General features: G+C 39.6%; 1 protein-coding gene across 1 annotated transcript; it reads right to left on the minus strand.

Moving 5' to 3' along the window:
- Positions 1-1,599: 1,599 nt before the first annotated feature.
- Positions 1,600-24,152, minus strand: PLA2G12A (phospholipase A2 group XIIA). Its single transcript, XM_036853415.1, has 4 exons — positions 23,691-24,152; positions 6,800-6,876; positions 5,623-5,788; positions 1,600-3,600 (listed from the first exon to the last, which is right to left on the minus strand). Exons 1-4 carry the CDS (start codon positions 23,896-23,898, stop codon positions 3,482-3,484), a joined length of 570 nt encoding a protein of 189 aa, XP_036709310.1. The 5' UTR covers positions 23,899-24,152; the 3' UTR covers positions 1,600-3,481.
- Positions 24,153-24,430: the final 278 nt, after the last annotated feature.

Raw genomic sequence — 24,430 nt, forward strand, 5'->3', positions numbered from 1 at the left:
TTTCATATACTGGTTGTACACAATTCTGTGAGGAAAAACAGCAAACTAAAGGGGCTATTTCAATCATTAGAGCCAGGTGTTATACAAGACTTGAATATACTGCAGGGAGTATCTGTGAATTTTGACCAATGCAATGTAATCTATATGGAAGGATCCTTACCTAATAGGTTTCATTCTACTCCCCAAAGTTACTAAAGTCAGTCTACTAAAAAGAGTTGTTTTTACAGAAGGACTCCATTGTCTTCATTTTGTTAGATGTTATTCCTGTTTTGTACCAGGATAAAATAATGACCATTCTGACCTCCTGCCAACCTTGTACATCTATAAATAGTGACAGAAATATCACTTTTTCATTTTAGGGAGAAGTAGTTATAAGCTAACAAAACAACTTTTTAATTAGTACTACTAGTCTAGACTAGTCTAGGGGGTCACTGAAGGAAATCCTGCTCGAGAAGATGTGTTTGCCCTCATGTTTCAATTCTGTCTTCCTTACAACTTCTTTGTGCCTCGGTTTCTCCACCTATGAAATGAATACAGCCATGTCTGTCCCTGGAAGAGGTGTGCCAAAAGACTTTAAAAAGACAGGCATTATTTGAAGGCAATATAGTTTTATTATTTTAAAATATCAATGTATGTCTTGCAAACAGCTGCTAAAAGCTAGTTTTTTTGGGGTGATTTTGTTTTTTAATTTATTCTCTGGATAAGGAAAATACCATCCTTAAAGCTTAAATATATGCCCTGTCGTACAGAATTCAAGTGAAGACAGTACAAACTTATCTTCAGCTTAATATATATACACATAAATAATTACAGATATGTACATGTACATGGGTTAATATACACATATTTCCTAGCTCTGTTTGCTGGGAGGGTCTAGAAGCAGTGATACCCCAGTAGAACCAAGCTATCCAGTGTCCAGATCTTGGTTTCTAAGTTCCACTGTAAACCATTCTTCAATAAAAGGAACCTTTGAAAAGAGGCTGATTCTAGGGCTGGGGCTGGGAATATATAAGATGAGCCTGAAGCAACTTTCCTACTTTCTTACCAGAAAGGATGGAAATGCTCAAAAGTCAAAAGGATGGTTCAGGTCAAAGACACACAGAGTCAAACTGACGTTAACTCCCAACGGCCAAGCTGGAACAATTTGTAAATATTACCCACAGTACAAAAGAAATAGGCATGAATCCATACTGACACAAATAACTGAATAATAAATGGATATGGGGAGGGGCGGATGGTGACAAGAATTTCAAGTACTACAATAGATACACCCCCTTCCCAGGAGGCAGAATATAATCTTGCCCACCCCTCGCCTCCCACAGACTGGACTTGGTGACTGGTTTCCAAAGAACAAAATCATGGAAAGGGAAAAACAGTAGCTTTACAGTGGAGGAAACTAACAGACACTACCTTAATCAAATGTCTAGAGTTTACACAACATCAAGTCGATAGCAGTCAACTACCTATATGATTTGATGAGAAAAACCACTCACCTCTTGGTTTTCTTCCTAAAAATCCATAACCCTAGTCCAAACATGAGGAAAACGTAAGACTAACCCAAATTGAGGGACATTCTACAAGACACCTGACCAGTACGCCTCAAAACTGTCAAGGTTATGAAAAACAAGGAAAGACGAGGAACCATCACAGACTAGAGGCTAAGTAGACATGGTGTATCCTAAAGTCGATCATGGAAAAGGAAAACGACATTAGTGGAAAACCTAGTGTAATCCTAATAAAGTCTAGAGTTTTGTTAATAGTAATTACCAATGTTGGTTTCTTAACAAATGTTTCGTGTTTATGTAAAATGTTAACATTGGGGTAAGGGGTATACAAGAAGCCTCTATACTGTCTCTGCAACTCTTCTGTAAATCTAAAATTATTCCTAGATAAGTTTTTAAAATTTGAACATAAAAACTGCTTCTACTGATTTTTGTACATAATTTATGACCATGAATTAAATATTTTACAAAGACATTGACTTTGTCCTCTTGAGAAAGCCAATACTGCCAAGAAAATCCATGAATTTATTACATGTTTAAAGTTACCTGGTCAAGTAATACAACTGGAGCCCAGTTTGCTTACTTAGCCCTGAGGGATACACTTGCCTTGTCTAATAGAGGACACATCTATTAGCAGAATAGCTGCCACCATCTCAGTCTGGGAAGCCATCAGGTTCTCAGCGATAACATATATTCAAAGTGAGGAATGTGGCCCTTTTTCCAGAACATATTTTTCATTCATCCCAATTCTGCCTGTATTGATTTAGAAAGAACCACTTCTGCTGGTGCTGTCTTTCTCTGACTTTCCAAGCAGTTCATCTTAATAACTTTGGCCAGAGGTTACCCAAAAGATATACATGGCTAGGGAAAGTCGACAGCCAGTGATAAGCAAAGAATGGTAGAGGAACACAGCTGAGCTTTCCAAGGGGTTGAAAAGCTTTCAATCCTCACAGACATTTTCAGAGGCAGTTGAAGTTCTGGGATTTGCTCTTAAACATCTGTTAATAATTTTCCATAAAAGATAGTTCTTTGGATCCTGCTTTTCCATCCCTTTTGACTCCACAGTTAAAGACTTAAAAAACCCAACAATATCAAGAACAATTTTTATGAAGGCCAATATTAGTAAAAGGTTTACAGTCTTTTAAAAATATCCCAGAATCTACCAAGAGGAAGTCCTAGGGAGTAAACACCAAAGCATATAACGCATATAATGCTCTGATGTGTATATTAAACAACTTTTCATTTGTCTCATTAAATCCATCTTTTCTCCAATTTAGGCAAAGTTTATATAGCAAAATATGAAATTTGTCATGAGTGGTTCATAAAATGGGCTATGCTTCTGAATTTTGTTCACGTCACCTTCTAGGCACATATTAATACCTAAATATCCTAGTTTTGTTTCCTAAGAGGTCCCAGGAGATGGTTCCAATTTTACAAGAGAAACAGACATGTCCTTGTAACTAGTCCTGTCATTCATAGAAGTGTGGCTTATTCATATGCTCAGTGGGCTATGGAAAAACTGTTTGTGTTAATTAAAAGAGCAAAAATAAAGTCAGATCTTTCTGGGCATAAATGTATATTTTAAATTTTACAGTAAACAAACATACTTTTAAGTGAAGATTTCCCCATATTTCCAAATAAGATAATGTTGAACATACCTTACAATGAATTTTACATTTGACCTTATTTTTTGATAAATATAGTTGTGAAAATTGAGTTAGACTCTTTCTTTTAAAAAATTCTCCCTTAACATGCACCTCTTTCTGTGATTGTCAAGACAATATGGCACACTAAGGCAGCAACATCCAGGAAGATAACCTGCATTTGTTTCTTTAGTTTGAAGTTTTAATGTCAAAATAAGGTCTTAAAATAATCCTTTCACAAAAATAAGGCAGCTTTATGCTGTGAAAACATTAGCTCTTTGTCAAAGGTTATGTTCTTCTATCCTCATCTGCTGTCACCACCTGTCAGTATCTTCTTTAAAGATCAGTTTTTTCTTCGTAGCGACACCTACATGCGGCTCGTTGGCTGTCCAGGTACGGCTTACAGCCTAAATGTATAACGCTGTCAAACAAGAGCTCCACAGTGGTTTCACATGCTGCAAAGTAAGAAAGTGCCATTACTGTTAGGCAACTGCAAAGCATCACTCTCTCTTCACATATATTACATGTTTCAGCACAATGTCAGGCACAGCCTTAGTGGGCACTTACACCTATTTTAGGTGAAAGTCTTCCCAACCCTCGCAAACTAGTAGCATATATATACAAAGACTTTCTGTTTCAGCCTCTCTACCTGTATCTACTTTTTCTTTGCATCCAACTATTCAAACCAACTTTCTGTACTAGACAGTCTCTCTCAATAGCACTGATCAGTTCATCACTGTTGATTTTCCTTTTATATGAAAAATATCACTAATAGAGATGCCTGATAACACTCAAGTTTGCACTTTAAGGAAGGACTTCCAGGTGCAGAAAAAAATGAAGGTTAAAAATAGAGAAACATCAAAACATTTAATTATAGCCAATAGCTTTTAACGATCACACATGATTTAAGATGCTTAAAGTATGAAATGGACCCCAGTCTCTTTCTTTGACCAATATCCAAATTTGGCTTGGGAGGGGAGATACAGGAATCCAAGGTGTTTTTTCCTCTGGTGGGGTTTCTTAATTTTTTTGAAAGACTATAAAAAAGATAACAGATTTAACTTTTCTTATTCTAAGAAACCTGGAACACTCAGGTAAGATTATCTTAATATACTATACTTACAGAGACATGGCACAGAGTGGCTTTTAGTTATCCAAATACTTCTAGTTTCCAATATTCATGTTAAGAAAGAAACTTTTCATTACAAAATCTTGGCATTTTCAAAGTTTTCCAAAAGGCTATGCCATTAAGGAATACAACCAACCACAGAAGTGTAAAGGTTATGATTACTAAATAGGAGACTGCAAGGAAACTGGTTTCATCATTTAACATTAGCATATCCTTAGGTCAGAAAACAGGAAACACATCTATCTGTGCTTCAACTGGACAACTAGTTTACCTTAGCCAAAAGCTTTCAAAGGGATTCAGAGGTTGTGAGTTCAAGCTTCACCTGGAGCAGAGATTTCCTCCTTGTTATTACTTCCTAGTTATTATTAGAATTTCAGAATAACACCTATAATATGAGACTATTTGGGGAATACTGGAATAGAACACAAGTTTTAAAGTCAGAAGTATGCAACTTGGGACAAGTTACTTCTTTCTGAACCTCAATTTCCTTCCTTTAAAAAGGGGCATAATGCCAACTAGTACTTTGGGTTTCTGTGAACATCAATGAAAACATGTCTCAAGTATCTAGCACAGTATCTTGCAGAAAGTGCTTAAAAATGGTAGTTTCCTTTCTTGCCCCTTCTTACTGCCCCTCCTCTTCTGATTTCAGTGTATGGTACGTTCTTTGGCTTGACAGTAAAGAAATCTTCTTGACTATTAGTATTTGTACAGCAATGTGTATTTCTACAAATATTTCATTTTATCCTTATGACAACTCTACAAGATGGGTATTACCGTTCTCATTTTATAAATGAGGACACTGAAACGCCTATTACCTTTGCTGACTTTGTTTTGTATCCCTTCACTGCAATAATCATCACCGTGAGTATGACTACATGCTGAGCCCTGTGAGTTCCCTTGGCAAATCACTGAACCTGGGGGGGGTGGTTTTGAGGACCTTCCTGACACAGATACATATGAAGAGACAGAGTTAAGACTCAAATCTTCCAGAACTTCTTACTCCAAATCCAATGTGCTATACTCCGAACTTCACTGGATCCAGAATTTCAAACTTCAGGCTCTGGGTAATTAGAACTACACTACAGGGCACAAGATTTTGGATGAATTCTTCTCTAGCTCACACACCCTCCTCCCCAGGTTTCCTAACACTTCTTGCTTCTGTGATTGCAAACCATTTTAGATGGTAAAATCATTGACTTCTCAGCTCAGAAAATTGAAGGGGCTGTTTCACCATAGATAAGGTAATACATAGTGAAAGATTTCTATCGGTATATCCTGTACTAACACAAAAGCATCTAATAAAACTTCCCAGACTGCACTCATCCCCATCCCACCGAATCAGCCTTACCCTGCACATGCTGAGCTAGCCCTAGTGTTTTCTGCACATCTCGGCAAATCTTGGAGAGGCAATACTGAAACTCCTCATCACAGTCGTTTTTGCTTTTGCCGCAGGTCTCATAGCACCTGTCGTGTTGGTTGCAGCACTTTGTCAAGGAAGGGATGCCAATGTTAAGCTGAAAGAGACATTTGGATGGATGACTGCTGATGAAATTCAAACCTTCTCTGAAGTAGCGCATCAAAGAAACTTAGAAATCAAAGACAGCACTGCTATATAGATAATTTCCAAAATTCGTTTCTGCCTCCAAATGCTTTCCAGGTTAGATTTCTCTCCATCACCCTCACTTGCACCCACCCATGTTACTCCATCCTTTCAGCCATGCCTCAAAGCTCCCTATTTTGCAATGTTAGAGAATTCACAGTCATTTGCCGGTAGCAAACGCAACTTCCAATTGTCCAAAACACAAAACATAATTTTAAGAATAGAAAGATAAAGCTAGGAGCTTTAGAAGACTTTTGCAGGGGTTATGCAAGTATGATTTTTGGATATTCCCAAGTATTTTGTGCCTCCTCCTTCAATAAAATGTACTTTATATGAAATGTCACCAACAACTTCTAAGCTCTTACAACTCAAACTTTATTTTTGGTTTTTATGGTTTAATCTTTAAGTGTTCATCCATTCCCTAAAGACATTATTCCTTCGAATACGGAATTATCTTTAACTATTTTAAATAACTTTATATGCAAAACCCTTGTGTCTAGGAATCACTTTCATAAAACATTTTTCTCCCATAATACTGGCTCAGATTCAGCCTCCCTTACAACAAACACACAGCTATCCCACTTAGCCTAGTTTTAATATAGAAAATATTATGCTTTCCTGTACTTTTTCATCCTAAGTAGTGTTACTTCTATACTCTAAACTTTCAGTCATATTTGTGACATGAGGAAATATCATTTAAATGGTATTAACGTCTACAAGATTAAAAAATAAAACATGACTTTTACTCCATTTAGTTTCATTAGGACTTATTAAATGTGTTTTAGCTATAAAAGAATATAACAAACCTGATCACTATTACAAAAAACAAACTTATTTCTGAGCCTGAGAACATACTGATGGTTTATCAAGAGTATTACGTAGCCTACCAATCATAAAACCTTATCAAATAAAAAATGATATTTACATGAACACCGAACAGTGGGGAGCCACATCCATTCGGCGGGGAGGGTTTATATCCATAACGTGGAACAGGCTTAGATCCTATAAAATATAAAAGGTATCATAATTAATTTTCAAATATGCTAGAGAATACATACACAAAAAGGTCTACAATGTGCTAGACTAGCCCTGGAAATATTTACTATTTGGATGCTAACATAAGTGAATATGTGTTTATTCGGATGAGCATTAAAAATGCTAATTTGTCTACTGAATTATTTTTATTTCTCCTGAAGCAAAATATGTACAAACGTGTACATGTACGCATAGATGGCAGTTCATAAAATATTATGGTGGTTCATAAAATGTAATTATATTTGCAAGCCTACACCATACAAACATGTGAATCCTTATTCTGGACTTCTGTCGATTTCAGAGGTTACATGCCAGACTGGGTCCATATATATGAAACATAAATCCACACCATTTTCCTGTACATTCTAATGCTTATATATTTAGGTTAAAACCTACAGGGCAAGAACTGTATCTTCCCAACCTCAGCCAACGCTCCATTGTACACAAACCTCAATAACCATTAACTAGAGCCTAAAGCTAAGGAAGACAAGGTCATCTGATCATTTAATTACTTTAATATCATTCTAAGACATTACAGGACCATTCTAGCCCAGACTCCAACCAACCATTTCACAAATATACTCCTCTGCCATCTAAGGAAAAAGGCAAGAAACAAAGATAGCTTGGTAAACTATTACTCCAGTTATACTCTCCTTAATAGCACCAATAGTTCAGTAACAAGGAGAAAGATGACATTATCAAAGCAATCTTAAATGTTGGAAGATACTCCAGAAATATCTCTCCTCATGTAATACAGAAATCACTTCAATATACCGAAGAGTTTTTGAATGTTTCCCACAATCCTACAGTGTCAGGAAACAGCCTACTCCATTGTGGACTGGCATTAACTGTTGAGTTCTTTCTTCTCTTTTTTGCGTAAATTCTACCTGTAAGCAATCCTCTGCCCTCTGGGGGACACAAAGCCACCCAATTCCCTATTTTACATGATAATCCTTTCACACACCTGGGGCTACCATTTATCTTCCACAAATAAAATATCCCCAGTTATTCCAAATACCACCCCACATTTGGATACTTCGGAGAGACACAAAGTATTCCACCAACTTTCATTCAATTAACATTTATAACTAGGAGACTTTAAGATAAGTTTGCCCTCCAAAAGTAAAGTGAGGAAGAAAAAAAGCAACCCCTCCAGTAATCAGCCGTCAAAATAAGTAATCCCCTCAAAGTAATGAACTAGAAATGGTTTAAGGGCGCTGCTAAGACTCACATGCTCAACTGAGGTGACCAAGGAGAGCCTCAAGAGAGCATAACTTCACGGAGATATAAAGTTCCACCCAGTCTGAAGAACAATGTGTACAAAAGGGAATCGTTATGATGGATCTAGCAAAGAGGAGGCCAATGACAGAAGTTTCTCTAGCACTGTCCAAGAGGAGGGCTGTTCCTGGGCCCTTGGAAGATGAAGGTAGATGCCTCAGGCTATCACAGGTGAGTCACTGTGATCCTTCAACTCCTGCTTTTAGTCCTTCACTCTTAAGAAAACTCTTTACGATTTCGCATTCCACTCTAAAGGGGCTACAGAGAGAGGATATTCTAACTATCAATACTTGGATATCTAATGGGCACCTCAAACTTAAGGTGTATCTCCTGCCATTCACCCCCAAACCTGCTCCATCCACAGTTCCCTCTTCTCAGGTAATAGAAATCCATCCTTCCAGGTGCTCAGGGAAAAAACCTCAGCCATCTTTAACTCTCTCATTTTCTTATATCCCACATCCAATTCAACAGCATATCCTGTTGACTCTACCTTCAAAATATTCAGAATCTAACCACTTCTCACCACCTCCACTGCTACCATCCTGCTCCAAGTCACCATGGATTACTGCCATAACCCAACTAGTCTTTTTGGTTTCCCCACCCAACACCACCTCCAGCTATGGTCCAATCTCAACACTGAACCTGAGTGATCCTATTAAAATATATGTTAGATTAAGTCTTTGCTCTGCCAAAACCCCTCCAATGGCTTCTCATTTTATTCAGAATAAAAGCTGGGACTTTCCTGGTGGTCCAGTGATTAAAACTCTGCACTTCCACTGAGGGGTGCGTGGGTTCGAACCCTGGTTGGGGAACTAAGATCCTATATGCCATGCTGCACAGCCAGAAAAAAAAAAAAAAGAAGAAAAAAGTCAAAAGTCCTTTCATTGTCTATAAGCCCTATATAATGGCATCTCCGACCTCATCTCCTTACTGTTCTCTCTCCTCTTCCTTCCTTCCTCACTCCATCCCATCACATCTGACCTCTTTGCTGGGCCACAGACACTCCAGGTCTGCTCTTGCCTTAGTGTCACTGAAGCTGCTGTTTTTCTATGTGGATACTCTTCCTCCTGACATCTACATACTTCTTCATGTTCAAGGCCTTTTCTGACCATACCATTGGTAGCACATATGACCTTCTAACATATTACTAACCTATTTTGTTTATTATCTGTCACCCCATATTAAAATATAAACTCTTTGAGGGCAGGGATTTTTGTCTATTTTGTACCCCCAATGCATAGTGCAATGTCTGGCATATAGTTAGGTTCTCAATAAATATTTGTTGATGAATGAATGAATGAAGAAGACTTGGAAGCCTAATATTCATGGCAGTTATAATACTCATTATAAATAAACTGGTACTGCTGTTTACCCTTCAGTCTCTTTTGAGTTTGGTGAGCATTCATCAGCCTCCAAAGACTGATCACTTCTAGTTTGTCACATCCAGAATGTGGCACCCCAAACTGAACACCATTAGGAATGATGGGTCTATTTTGAGCTGGATAAACTACTTGTATTAATATAACCTAAGACAGCATATGTTTCAGCTATGTCTCAGTGCTAAAATACAGCACAGGACTTCCCTGGTGGCACAGTGGCTAAGAATCCACCTGCCAATGCAGGGGACACGGGTTTGAGGCCTGGTCCGGGAAGATCCCACATGCCGCCGAGCAATGAAGCCCGTGTGCCACAACTACTGAGCCTGCACTCTAGAGCCTGTGAGCCACAACTACTGAGCTTGTACTCTAGGGCCTGTGAGCCACAACTACTGAGCCCGCACGGCACAACTACTGAAGCCCATGCACCTAGAGCCCGTGCTCCGCAACGAGAAGCCACCACAATGAGAAGCCCGCGCACCGCAGCGAAAAGTAGCCCCCGCTTGCCGTAACTAGAGAAAGCCCACGCGCAGCAATGAAGACCCAATGCAGCCAAAAAATAAATAAATTTTAAAAAATAAAATAAAATACAGCACAATAACAGTAGAAAAAAGTTTTTTTTCTAAAATGAACTTTTTAACATCTACTGCTAGAGGCTCAGCACTTCTGCCATTTAATTTTTGAGCCTAAAACACTAGGTTATAAAACTCTTATCTTGTTAGTTTTAGTTCATCATTCAGGACTGTTAGGCAGATTTTAAATCTAGAGGTATTCACCCAGTGTTACTTGTTATACCCAGATATTCACAAACTTGAGACACTGATTTAACCAGGACAGAGATCTGCAACACCCTGCTAGAGATGAGCCCTCTCTACAAGAAGCCATGACGTCATTAACCCAACCCTTTGGGTAGACCACTTAGCCAGTTGTGATTTCACCTAAAACAAGTTCTATCCAGCCTACACTTCTCATGGGAGTATCATGAGAGACTAGGCATCTGATCTACCCTACCATGCTAGAAACCTCTTCACCGAAAGGGAGGAAGGCTGAATCAGCATTATATCCTTGGGGAAGCCATTCTAGCCCCTTGAAGTTCTCTCTTGTCAAGGGTTTTAACAATCAACCGTCTAAAATGTTTAGAAACTCATGTAGCAAGAGATACTAAGCAGTGAGTCACATTTATAGTCTGAAAAAAGTACAATAAATATGCCAAAGAGTGTTCAAAAAGTCTGGAAACAGAAAAAATATTTTATTTAATATACATATTTTTTTCAGGTTAACAACTGGACTTTTTGCTTTAAATTAAGAAGCATATCACCTTAAAAGGTGCCTGGAGATTGAAGCAACACATATCAGGCATATTACTTGAAAATCTAACCAACAAGCTGTTTATCCTGTTTCCAACTTTGTGGATACCCCGTACACTACCCCTGCCAGTCTCCAGATTTCTGGTACTTATCTCTTTTCTATGAGGATCAAAGATTACCACCCTCAGACAACTGATACGGGCCTAGAGTTTTAAAGGCATGTGGATGTCTAATCTCTTCTTCTCAAGTGTCTGCTTTTTTTTTTTTTTAACCAGAAAGTTATTTCTCTCAATGTTATACAACAGTAGCACTTCTGTTTTCCCTTCCCTTTGTTTTTTATATAAACCCATACACTTTTCTTCGATTTTGGGTCTATAAAAACATTTCTGAACATTCTGATGTGTACAATAATAGTGATACATACCTGTGTGCATATGTATTGATATATACAGACATTACCTCATTTTGTAAAAGATAATTACCTTTGAACGGGAGAACGATTAGAAGCAAATGAAGTCAGGGAAAACAAAACAAAATATACTTACTATAAGAGAATAAAGAGGAAAAGAGTACAGAGAAAATCAGCTGGCAAAAATGAAAATGGAGGCAAGGATGGAAGTAGTAGTCATCTCAAACAGGGCTAGTGCTTAAAACTGTCCTAAGAGAGGAGCTGCTAAAATGGAGTAATAAAGAACATAGATCTACTGTATGTGAAATACTAGACAATAACACCATGAAATAAGTGCTGGTAAAACTGGCTCTCCAGTGTAAGTGGAAAAAGGGGCATGTGTTTCTTTTTTGTTTCTTTTGAAGGAACCTACTATTATCAGTTCCTCAGAGAGGCCTTTCTTACTCACTCTATTTGGAATAGTGCCCCTTCACTTTTATATCCATTCCATACACCCATGGTTGGCTTTATTTTTCTTTCTAACATTTATTAACCAAATTAACATAATTAGTTTCTATGGAGACAGCAATTTTGTCTTGCTCACCTAGAAGATGCCTGGCACAAAGTGGGTGCACAGGAAATCACCAGATGAAAAAATGAGAAACATTCCTTGCTGAAATTAAAATCTTCTTTATCCACAGCAAAACATAAAACAAAACAAAACCAAAACAAACAAAACAACCCCCCCCCCAAAAAAAACCCCAGAAAATTGAACTAGTTTCCTGAACAGTTTTTTAAAGTGTTTTAAATTCTAAATTCATCTTTATGTTGAAATAATTATTTCTGAGCAACTTACACAGAAGGTTGTTGATTTAAGATTAAGTGGATATGGCAAAGGCTGAGAGGAGTGAGGACAAGGTGGCGGAGCGGGAGGATCTGAGCTCAGCCCCTCTCATGAAAACACCAAAATCACAACTAATTGCTGAACAACCACTGAAAAGGACTGGAACCTACCAAAAACGATATTCTACTCCCAAAGACAAAGAAACCACAAGAAGGTGGTAGGAGGGTGCATTTGCCATACAATCAAATCCCATACCCGCCAGGTGGATGACCGACAAAATGGAAAATAATTATATCACAGAGGTTCTCCCACTAAGAGTTCTGAGCCCCAGGTCAGGCTCCCCAGTCTGGGGGTGTGGCATCAGGAGGAGGAACCCCCAGAACATTGTGCTTTGAAGGTCAGGGGGGCTTGACTGCAGGAAATCAACAGGATGGGAGAAAACAGAAAGGCCCCTCTTGGAGGACACACACAAGGCCTTGGGTGCATCGGGACCCAGGGGAAAAAGCGGTGACTTCATAAGACCAGACTACCTGCTGATCTTGGAGGGTCTCCTGGGGAGACGGGGGGCACTTATGGCTCACTGTGGGGACAAGGACACTGGCGGCAGAGTTATTTGGAAGTACTCGTTGGCATGAGCTGTCGTGGAGACCACCATTTTGATGCCAAGACCTGGCCCCACCCTCCCCTGTGCTGGGAAGCCTCAGGCTAAACAACCAACAAGGAAGGAACACAGCCCCACCAATCAGCAGACAGGCTACTTAAAGTCTTCTTGAGCCCACAGCCACCTCTAAACACACTGTTTGACATGGCCCTGCCCACCAGAGGGACAACACCCAGCTCCACCCACCAGTGGCACCAGTCCCTCCCACCAGGAAGCCTGCACAAGCCTCCTAGACCACTCTCACCCACAGAAGCAAGAGGAACTACAATCCTGCAGCCTGTGGGACCACAAACACAGAGTTAGACAAAATGAGACAGCAGAGGAGTATGTTCCAAACAAAGGAAAAGACAAAACCCCTGAAGAACTAAGTGAAGTGGAGATAAGCAATCTACCCGAAAAACAATTCAGAATAATGATAGTAAAGATGATCCAAGATCTCGGAAAAGGTGGAGGCACAGATCGAGGATATACAAGAAATGTTTCACAGAGAGCTAGAAGAATTAAAGTACAAACAGAGTTCAACAATACAATAAATGCAATAAAAAATACATTAGAAGGAATCAATAGCAGAACAAATGAAGCAGAAGAACGGATAAGTGAGCTGAAGACAGAATGGTGTAAATCACTGCCGTGGAACAGAATAAAGAAAAAAGAATGAAAAGAAATGAGGACAGTCTCAGAGACCTCTGAGACAACATTAAATGCACCAACATTCACATTGTAGGGGTTCCAGAAAGAGAAAAGAGACAGAAAGAGTCTGAGAAAATACTTGAAGAGATAATAGCTGAAAACTTCCCTAACGTGGGAAAGGAAACAGTCACCCGAGTCCAGGAAGTGCAGAGTCCCATACAGGATCACCCAAAGAGGAACACACTGAGACACATATTAATCAAACGGACAAAAATTAAAGACAAAGAGAAAATATTAAGAGCAACAAGGGAAAAGCAACAAATAACATACAAAGGAATCCCCATAAGGTTATCAGATGATTTTTCAGCAGAAACTCTGCAGGCCAGAAGGGAGTGGCACAATATATTTAAAATGATGAAAGGGGAAAACCTACAACCAAGAATACTCTACCAGCAAGGCTCTCATTTAGATTCGAGGAAGAAATCAAAAGCTTTACAGACAAGCGAAAGCTAAGAGAATTCAGCACCACCAAACCAGCTTTACAACAAATGCTAAAGGAACTTCTCTAGGTGGAAAAGAAAAAGCCACAACTAGAAACAAGAAAATTATGAGCGGGAAAGCTCACCAGTAAAAGCAAACACACAGTAAAGATAGGAAATCATCCCCACAGAAATACGATATCAAAACCAGCAATCGTGGGGCTTCCCCGGTGGCACAGTGGTTAAGAATCCGCCTGCCAATGCAGGGGACATGGGTTCAAGCCCTGGTCCGGGAAGATCCCACATGACGCAGAGCAACTAAGCCTGTGCGCCACAGCTACTGAGCATGTGCTCTAGAGCCCCCGAGTCACAACTACTGAGCCCATGTGCCACAACTACTGAAGCCCACGTGCCTAGAGCCCGTGCTCCACAAGAGAAGCCACCGCAATGAGAAGCCTGTGCACTGCAATGAAGAGTAGCACCCACTCGCTGCAACTAGATAAAGCCCGTGCGCAGCAACAAAGACCCAACACAGCTAAAAATAAATTAAAAGAAAAAAACCAAACAAAAAAACCCAGCAATCGTGAGAAGAGGAGAGTACAAATGCAGGATATAGGAAATGTATTTGAAATTAAGAGACCAACAACTTAAAACAATCTTGTATATGTACAGACTGCTATAGCAAAACCTCATGGTAACCGCAAACCAAAAATCTACAATAGATAGACACACACAGACAAAATAGGAATCCAAACACAACATTAAAGATAGTCATCCAGTCACAAGACAGGAGAACAAAAAAGGTAGGGAAGAAAAAAGACCTACAAAAACAAATCCAAAACAATTAACAAAACGGCAGTAAGAACATAGATATCAATAATTACCTTAAATGTAGATGAATTAAATGCTCCAATCAAAAGACACAGACTGGCTGAATGAATACAAAAACAAGACCCATGTATATGCTGTCTACTAGAGGCCCACTTCAGATCTAGGGACACACACAGACTGAAAGTGAGGGGATGGAAAAAGGTATTCCATGCAAATGGAAATCAAAATAAAATGGGAGTAGCAATACTCATATCTGACAAAATAGACTTTAAAGACTGTCACAAGAGACAAAGAAGGACACTACATAACGATCAAGGGAGCAATCCAAGAAGAAGATATAACAATTATAAATATATATGCACGCAACGTAGGAGCACCCCAATATATAAGGGAAATGCTAACAGCCATAAAAGAAGAAATCAACAGTAACAGAATAATAGTGGGGGACTTTGACACCCCACTTACATCAATGGACAGATCATCCAGACAGAAAGTCAATAAGGAAACACAGGCCTTCAATGATACATCAGACCAGATGGACTTAATTGATATTTATAGAACATTCCATCCAAAAGCAGCAGAATACACATTCCTTTCAAGTGCACACGAAACATTCTCCAGGATAGATCACATGCTGGGGCCTAAAGCAAGCTTTGGTAAATTTAAGAAAACTGAAATCATATCAAGCATCTTTTCTGACAAATGATGAGATTAGAAATCAGCTACAAGAAAAAAACGGTAAAAATCACAAACATGTGGAGGGTAAGCAATATGTTACTAAACAACCAATGGATCACTGAAGAAATCAAAGAGGAAATCAAAAACTACTTACAGACATTATGAAATTATATTCATATAATTATATGAAGTTATACCTATTGGTTTATACTAAAGGAGACTATGACCACTAAAAAAAAAAAAAATACCTACAGACAAATGAAAACAAAAATATGATCCAAACCCTATGGGACACAGCAAAAGCAGTTCTAAGAGGGAAGTTTATAGCAATACAATCTTACCTCAGGAAACAAGAAAAATCACAAATAAACAACCTAAACTTACACCTAAAGCAACCAGAGAAAGAAGAACAAAAAACCCAAAGTTAGCAGAAGGAAAGAAATCATAAAGATCAGAGCAAAAATAAATGAAATAGAGATGAAGAAAACAATAGAAAAGATCAATGAAACCAAAGGCTGGTTCTTTGAGAAGATAAACAAAATTGATAAACCTTTAGCCAGACTCATCAAGAAAAAAAGGGAGAGGGCTCAAATCAATAAAATGAGAAATGAAAAAGGAGAAGTTACAACTGACACCACAGAAATACAAAGGATCTTAAGAGACTACTACAAGTAACTATATGCCAATAAAATGGACAAATTCTTAGAAAGGTACAATCTCCCAAAACTGAACCAGGAAGAAATAGAAAATATGAAGAGACCAATCACAAGCACTGAAATTGAAACTGTGATGAAAAATCTTCCAACAAACAAAAGTCCAGGACCAGATGGTTTCACAGGCGAATTCTATCAAACATTTAGAGAAGAGTTAACACCTATCCTCCTGCAACTATTTCCAAAATTGCAGAGGAAGGAACACTTCTAAACTCATTCTATGAGGCCACCATCACCTTGATACCAAAACCAGACAAAGATACCACAAACAAAGAAAATTGCAGGCCAATATCACTGATGAACATAGATGTAAAAATCCTCAACAAAATACTAGCAAACCAAATCCAACAATACATTCGAAGGCTCCATATGGTGTATATGATTATACACCATAATCAAGTGGGATTTATCCCAGGGCTGCAAGGATTTTTTTAATTCCACAAATCAATCAGTGTGATACACCACATTAACTAACTGAAGAATAAAAACCATGTGATCATCTCAACAGATGCAGAAAAAGCTTTTGACAAAATCCAACACCCATTTGTGATAAAAGCTCTCCAGAAAGTGGGTATAGAGGGAACATACCTCAACATAATAAAGGCCATATATGACAAACCCACAGATGACATCATACTCAATGGCAAAAAGCTAAAAGTATTTCCTCTATAATCAGGAACAAGAGAAGGATGTCCACTCTCACTACTTTTATTCAACATTGTTTTGGAAGTCCTAGCCATGGCAATCAGAGAAGAAAAAGAAATAAAAGGAATCCAAATTGGAAAAGAAGTTAAACTGTCACTGCTTGCAGATGACATAATACTATACATCACAGAAAATCCTAAAGGTGACACCAGAAAACTACTAGAGCTCATCAATGAATTTGGTAAAATTGCAGGATACAAAATTAATACACAGAAATCTGTTGCATTTCTATACACTAACAAAAGATCAGGAAAAGAAATGAAGGAAACAATCCCATTTACCACTGCAACAAAAAGAATACCTGGGAATAAACCTACCTAAGGAAGCAAAAGATCTATTCTCTGAAAACTATAAGATGCTGATGAAAGAAATTGAAGATGACACAGACAGATGGAAAAATATACCATGTTCTTGATTGGAAGAATCAATATTGTCAAAATGATTATACTACCCAAGGTAATCTACAGATTCAATGCAATCCCTATCAAATTACCAATGGCATTTTTCATGGAACTAGAACAAATAATTCTAAAATTTGTATGGAAACACAAAAGACTCTCAATAGCCAAAGCAGTACTGAGAAAGAAAAACGGAGCTGGAGGAATCAGGCTTCCTGAGTTCATACTATACTCTAAAGCTACAGTATTCAAAACACTATGGTACTGGCACAAAGACTTATAGATCAATGTAACAAGACAGAAAGCCCAGAAATAAACCTATGCCCCTATGGTCAATTAATCTATGACAAAGGAGGCAAGGGTATACAGTGGAGAAAAGACAGTTTCTTCAATAAGTGGTGTTGGGAAAACTAGACAGCTACATGTAAAAGAATGAAATTAGAACATTCTCTAACACCATACACAAAAATAAACTCAAAATGGATTAAAGACCTATATGTAAGACTGGATACTATAAAACTCTTAGAGGAAAACATAGGCACAACACTCTTTGACATAAATTGCAGCAATATCTTTTTGGATCCACCTCCCAAACTAATGAAAATAAAAACAAAAATAAACAAATGGGACCAAATTAAACTCAAAAGCTTTTGCACAGCAAAGGAAACCATACACAAAATAAAAAGACAAGCCCCAGAATGGGAGAAAATATTTGCAAACGATGTGACCAACAAGGGATTAATCTCTAAAATATACAAACAGCTCATGCAGCTCAATAAAAAAATAACAAACAACCCAATCAAAAACTGGGCAGAAGACCTAAATAGACATTTCTCCAAAAAGCACATGAAAAGATGCTCAACATCACTAATTATTAGAGAAATGCAAATCAAAACTACAATGAGGTATCACCTCACAGTGGTCAGAATGGGCATCATCAAAAAGTCTACAAACAATAAATGCTGGAGAGAATGTGGAGAAAAGCGAACCCTCCTACACTGCTGGTTGGAATGTAAGTCAGTACAGCCACTATAGAGAACAGTATGGAGGTTCCTTAAAAAAACTAAAAATAGATCTACCATATGATCCAGCAATCCCACTTCTGGGCACATATCCGGAGAAAACCATACTTTGAAAAGATACATGCAACCCAATGTTCACTGCAGTACTATTTACAATAGCCAAGACATGGAAGCAACCTAAATGTCCATCGACAGATGAGTGGATAAAGAAGATGTGGTACATATGTACAATGGAATATTACTCAGCCATAAAAAAGAATGAAATAATGCCATTCGCAGCAATATGGATGGGCCTAGAGATTATCATACTAAGTGACAAAAGTCACACAAAATGATACAAATGAATTTATTTACAAAACAGAAACAGATTCACAGACTTAGAAAACAAACTTATGGTTACCAGAGGGGAAAGGTGGGGGAGGGATAAATTAGGAGGTTGGGATTAACACATACACAGTACTATATATAAAACAGATAAACAACAAGGACCTACTGTATAGCACAGGGAACTCCACTCAGTACTCTGTAATAATTTACATGGGGAAAGAATCTAAGAATAGATGTATGTATATGTATAACTAAATCACTTTGCTGTACACCTGAAACTAACACAACACTGTAAATCAACTATACTCTAATGTAAAATAAAAATTAAAAATTAAATAAAAGTTAAAAAAGAAAAAATGGTTAAGTTGATATAGATACCATGATTACAACTGTATTCATATCATTTTAAGTGTTGTTATAAAAGGTGTTATAAGCTGCTGATCATTAAAAATATTTAGCATTTCTACTGGTGCCAGTTTTTACTAAGTGCTATGAACCGAACTGTGTCCCTGCCAAAATCATATACTGAAGCCCTAACTCTCAATGTATTTGGTGATAGGGCCTTTAGGAGGTAATTAGGGTTAGACAAGGTCACGAGGGTAGGGCCCTCATGACGGGATTAGTACCCTTATAAGAAGAGGCACCAGAGAACTTACTTTCCCTTCACCCCCTGCCCCTACCATGCAAGAAGGCAGCTGTCTGCAAGCCAGAAAGAGAGCTCTCACCACAGAAAAGTGTTGGCTAGGGCTTTCCTGGTGGCGCAGTGGTTAAGAATCCACCTGCCAATGCAGGGGATACGGATGCGATCCCTGGCCCAGGAAGATCCCACATGCCGCGGAGCAACTAAGCCCGTGAGCCACAACTACTGAGCCCACGTGCCACAACTACTGAAGCCCACGTGCCTAGAGCCCGTGCTCGGCAACACGAGAAGCCACCGCAATGAGAAGCCTGCGCACCGCAAGGAAGAGTGGCCCCCGCTCGCCGCAACTAGAGAAAGCCCTTGCGCAGCAACGAAGACCCAAAGCAGCCAAAAATAAATAAATAAATACATTAAAAAAAAAAAAGTGTTGGCTAAACCCTGATCTTGGACTTTCTAGTCTTCAGAACTGTAAGAAATAAACTCCTGTTGTTTACATCACCCCAGTCTGTGGTATTTTATTACAGCAACCTGGGCAGACTAATACACAAAGCAAGCAAAAACTCAACAGTAGAATAAACAACATCAGAGTCAAACCAAAAATCCATGATGTGTTGGGGTCACCGTCCCCTAAAATTTGTAAGCAGAAATTACAAATTACAATATCTTAGCTTTATTGTACAGAAAGCTAAGAAAAAAAATGAGATCGGAATAAGAGTTTTAAAAACAAACCAGGGACTTCCCTGGCGGTCCAGTGGTTAAGACTCTGCCCTTCCACTGCAGGGGGTGCAGGTTCGATCCCTGGTCGGGGAGCTAAGATCCTACATGCCACAGGGTGCTGCCAAACAAAACAAAACAGAACAAAACAAAAACCAAATCCACTACATACAACTACATGGAAATACGATTCACTGATTTCACTTTTTGACTAAGCGACTGCTCTTATCTGATGCTTTATGTTTTATCATCTGTATGGGCAGTTGAAATCTAAAGATTCTCCTGGACTGAGACAATGATACTTCTTTTCTATGTATTTTTCTTAATTTGGTATAAATACCTTCAACAGATCAATTTCCTTCACCTGAAAGACATTGAAATGGATGAGAAGCATGAAGGGAAGCCTGTTGGGTCACAGAAAGATCTTATCACTGTGTTTTGTATGAAGCCGTACAGAATTCCAACCTGCTTTCCCAAACACTTGAAACTTTAAATTCCTGATTATTAATCTCCAAAGGGCCCTTATGCTACTTTATTTTTCTAGTACATTCACTTTCCTATTTTCCTAAATCTCCAACACTTCTATTCCCACCTTCTCACTCTGCTGATGACCTCGATTCCTACTTCACTGAGAAAACCAAGGCAATGAGAGGATAACTTGAACACTACCCACCTAACTGGCATCTGTGCCCATATCCTCTCTGCTCTTGGCCAATCTATTTATGTACTAGAACTCACTCCTCTCACCTAAGGACATGACTCCAATAATTCTCCTTCCTCTCTCCCTCATTAGTGTTTTTACTCTCTGCTGAATCATTCTCAAAAGCATACAAATATGGTGTTATTTTTCCTAATGAACCGAAAACTAGTTTTTCCATGATCACCACCCCGGCTCCCGCCGCCCGCACCCCCCCCCCCCCCCCCCCGCTTTCAGTTAATGGCAACTCCATCCTTACAATTATTCAGGCTGCAAACTTTGGAATCCTTTTTTAGTTTACTCACACCCTCCTTCTAAGCCATTAGCAAATGCTTTAAGCTCTTCCTTCAAAATATACCCCAAATCCAACCACTTCTCACCACCTTTATTGCTACCACCCTGAACAAAACTACCACCATGTTTGGTCTGAATTTTTGCACCCATCACTCCGCCTCCATTCTTGCTCCCCCACCTCTCTCAACCCTTTTTATTCTGAGCACGACAGCCAAAGGGATCCTGTTAAGATATCAATTACTGAATGAATTGATGACTTATTCATAATTCTAAAAACATTTTACAAGCCAATTTTGTTTTCTATTTTTAAAGGAAATTGGAAAATTTTCTTCCTCAATCTTCTCTGCTGTCAGGGAGAAAAAAGTTAAAAGAAAAAACAGTGACCATTAAATTTGCCCCCCTAAGTAAATTTATTTCACTCTCCGTAAAGCCTTGTTCCCACCCTAGGCAGGATGGCCAGAAGGAGCAAATCTCCATAATGCTGGCCCTTCACCAGAGCAAAGATAAGTGAATGCAACAAATCTGTGCCCTTTAATCCAACACCTCTCCCTCCGTTAAGTCTTTTTTTTAAGGCTCCCTTGACCTCTTTACTGCGACTATTAAACACCCCTTAATCACCATGCTCCTTTAATTTTGATACTTGTCTGTTTCTGTTTGGTCCTGATTTGGTCACTAATATTCCAGAATACAGGAAAAGGTTGAGACAGTGTTCCAGGGAGACTTCTCAAGTAACAGCAATTAAAGAACAATCTTCATTATGTTGGAATTATCAACACGGTGACTTGGAACCACAGTCCTATGAGCAGACAGTACTTACTAAGTACTAAAAGATTTTCACTGAAGCATACCATTTCCTAAATTCTCGAGTTCATTTGTGTTTTTTTAAGCTGGAGACCTTGCTCTAAACTCCAAATGGTAAATTTTGTGAGGCTTGTGGAAGAGAAGAGGATTAAGAAAAAGGAAAGATTAAAATAATATTTTTAATAAGAATAGTATCCGTTTAACTTCAGAGATATTTTAAATGTAATAAACGAAACTAAATAAACTCTAGAACGCTTGACTCATAATAAATTTATGAAGACTGATCCTTCCAAGTCTTTCCTATCTCTGTAAATGGCAACTACATCCTTCCTCTGGCTCAGGCCAAAACCTTCAGAGTCATCCTTGCCTGGCATTTCAGCTCTGGTCCTTTACACTTGCTGTTCCCTCTGCCTGGATTGTTCTTTCCCTAGATCATCACAGTGCCACCTTCCCCATTTCAGATTTCTTCTCAAATACTATCTCATCAGTGAGGCCTTCCCCCAACCTATTTAAAAGAGTAAACTAACGCCTCCCAACACCGCCACTGACGGTTCCCCTGCTGTACTGTTCTGGAATCACTGGCACACTGCAGATCTACACACACTGCAGATTTGGCTTGTTTTACTTATTCTTTAGTTTACTGTCTCTCCCCAGCAGAATGTAAGCTCCATGGACAGAAATTCTGTCAGTTTTGTTCACTGCCAAATCTCCAATTGGTACAACGCCTGACACATAGCAGGCACTCAATTATTTGTTTAATGAATGGGGATGACCAAGTAAAACTATGACATCTGCCTCAGGAAAAGCAACCATTTAATCTTCAAATTACTCACTTAACTTATTCCTCCTAACAAGCTCTACAAGGACAAAAACATCCTTCCTGATTGAACACTGGTGGTAACGTTTAGGCATACATTTAGGAAGGAATGAAATTTAGCAATTCATAGCATATAAGATATAGTTCATTCTTTACCTCCATTAACAGAAAACTAGAAATTATGACCGCATGTTGCATCACGTTTTCACATGACAGAGGTCCCTTTACAATTCACCTACGTATAGTCCAGTTTTACCTCTAAAGTCCTTTAGTTCCCTATTATTTTGAGCTGCCAAGCATTAAATTAACTAGGCCCAAACCTTGTCCACTTTTATTGGAAACATGACCTCCCAATTACTTTCTTAACATTTTGAGATTCAAAAAAGAAGCCCAAGTACTTTGTCTGAACTATTACAACATCTAAGCATTCAAAAAAGTCAAGTGCTTCAAAAGAACGATCTCTGCCTGAAATACTAAGTTATTATAACCAACAATGCCACCAAACAAGTTCTCAGATTCAAACAGAATTAAAGTTTAAAAATATGAAAAAGTAAATCAAAAGAATAATATTAATAGCAACCAACAATGAGGAGGCAGCGTCACTGGTATCTAAGGAAAGAAAATTCCTGTCAAGTACTGCTAGAATCATTTCCTAGAAGAGTTAATCAGAACTCTTTCTCAACAGTAAAGTACACCAAAAGTCTGTACAAAGGTCGCAATTTATTGTCTGTAGCTTTGCAGAAAAAAAAAAAAATTTAAACCAATTCTTGAGAAAGTTAAAAAAGCATGACTTTAAAATTCCTGCTATGTTTTGCGTGTTCAGCTGACTAATTTAAAGGCGCTAAAATCAGTCTGTTTCACTCCATCCCCATGATGCTACGTCACTAACTTCTTAGGCAACTTTCATGCAATTTCAACAATAACAACAAAAGTAAATCAGACGCAACGAAAACAGAATGGAGAGTACACTCTCAGGCGATCTCTCACATTCTAACAATAGTAGCGCGAACTCGTCAGCAGGTTTCTCAATCACAAAAACGGCAAGAATCTAGCGATGGTTAAGTTTTTCCAGGGCCAGAAGACACCGTCAAGGTCTGCCTGGCATCTCACACCTCCACGACCTCGGTCCCCCCCAAAAGCCCTGAAAGCACGGGCCTCGCAGGGCCTGGGGCTCCCCTCACCGTCATTGCACTTATACTGGCAGAGCCCGTCCTCGCCTCCCAGGAGGTCCAAGGCGGCGTTCAGGTACGTGTCTATCTTGTGAACGCCGTTCCGGATGGTCTTCAGGGTGGCTCTCCAGTCGGTGGTCTGGGCCTGCTCCTGGCACCTGAAAGCGGCGGTTAGGAGGAGAAGAAGGACGGCGAGCACGGGCCGCAGGAGCAGGGCCATCCGCGCAGCGCCGGGCCGTGCTAGGCCGCACGGGTCCCCGGAGCCGCGCCCTAGGCAGCGTCCCTCGGGTCGCCCTAGGCAGCGGCGCGAGCCCGGGGCTTGGCGACAGCGGCCAGCTCCATGCCCACGCCTCCTGCCCGGCTGGGAGGCGGGCCCTCACCGCCTGCAACGAGCTCCCGCTGGGAGACAGTGCGCCGGCGGAGATCAGGGAGCGGCACACGCGCCCACCTGGGCGGGCCGCGGGCCCTGTGCGCCTGCGCCAAGCGTGGTGCGTCTGAGGCGCGGGGGAGGCGGGAGCGCAGAGCGGCCGCTGCGTCCTCCCCACCCACGTGGTGGTCGCGGCGCGCCCCTGAGGCCGGCTCACCTGGCCCTCGTTAGTACTACCTTAGGGGTTGGTTGTACTAATTAAATACCCATGCCGGGCCCCGTACCCCAGACAGGCAGATTAGTTCGTCCCGGTGTCAGTGGACATCGGTATTTTTTGAAAGCTCCCGGGGTAGTTGTAGGGTGCAGCCAGGTGGCGAACCCTTGT

The sequence above is a fragment of the Balaenoptera musculus genome, chromosome 5 (genome assembly GCF_009873245.2).
Source record: "Balaenoptera musculus isolate JJ_BM4_2016_0621 chromosome 5, mBalMus1.pri.v3, whole genome shotgun sequence".
Classification (NCBI taxonomy): domain Eukaryota; kingdom Metazoa; phylum Chordata; class Mammalia; order Artiodactyla; family Balaenopteridae; genus Balaenoptera; species Balaenoptera musculus.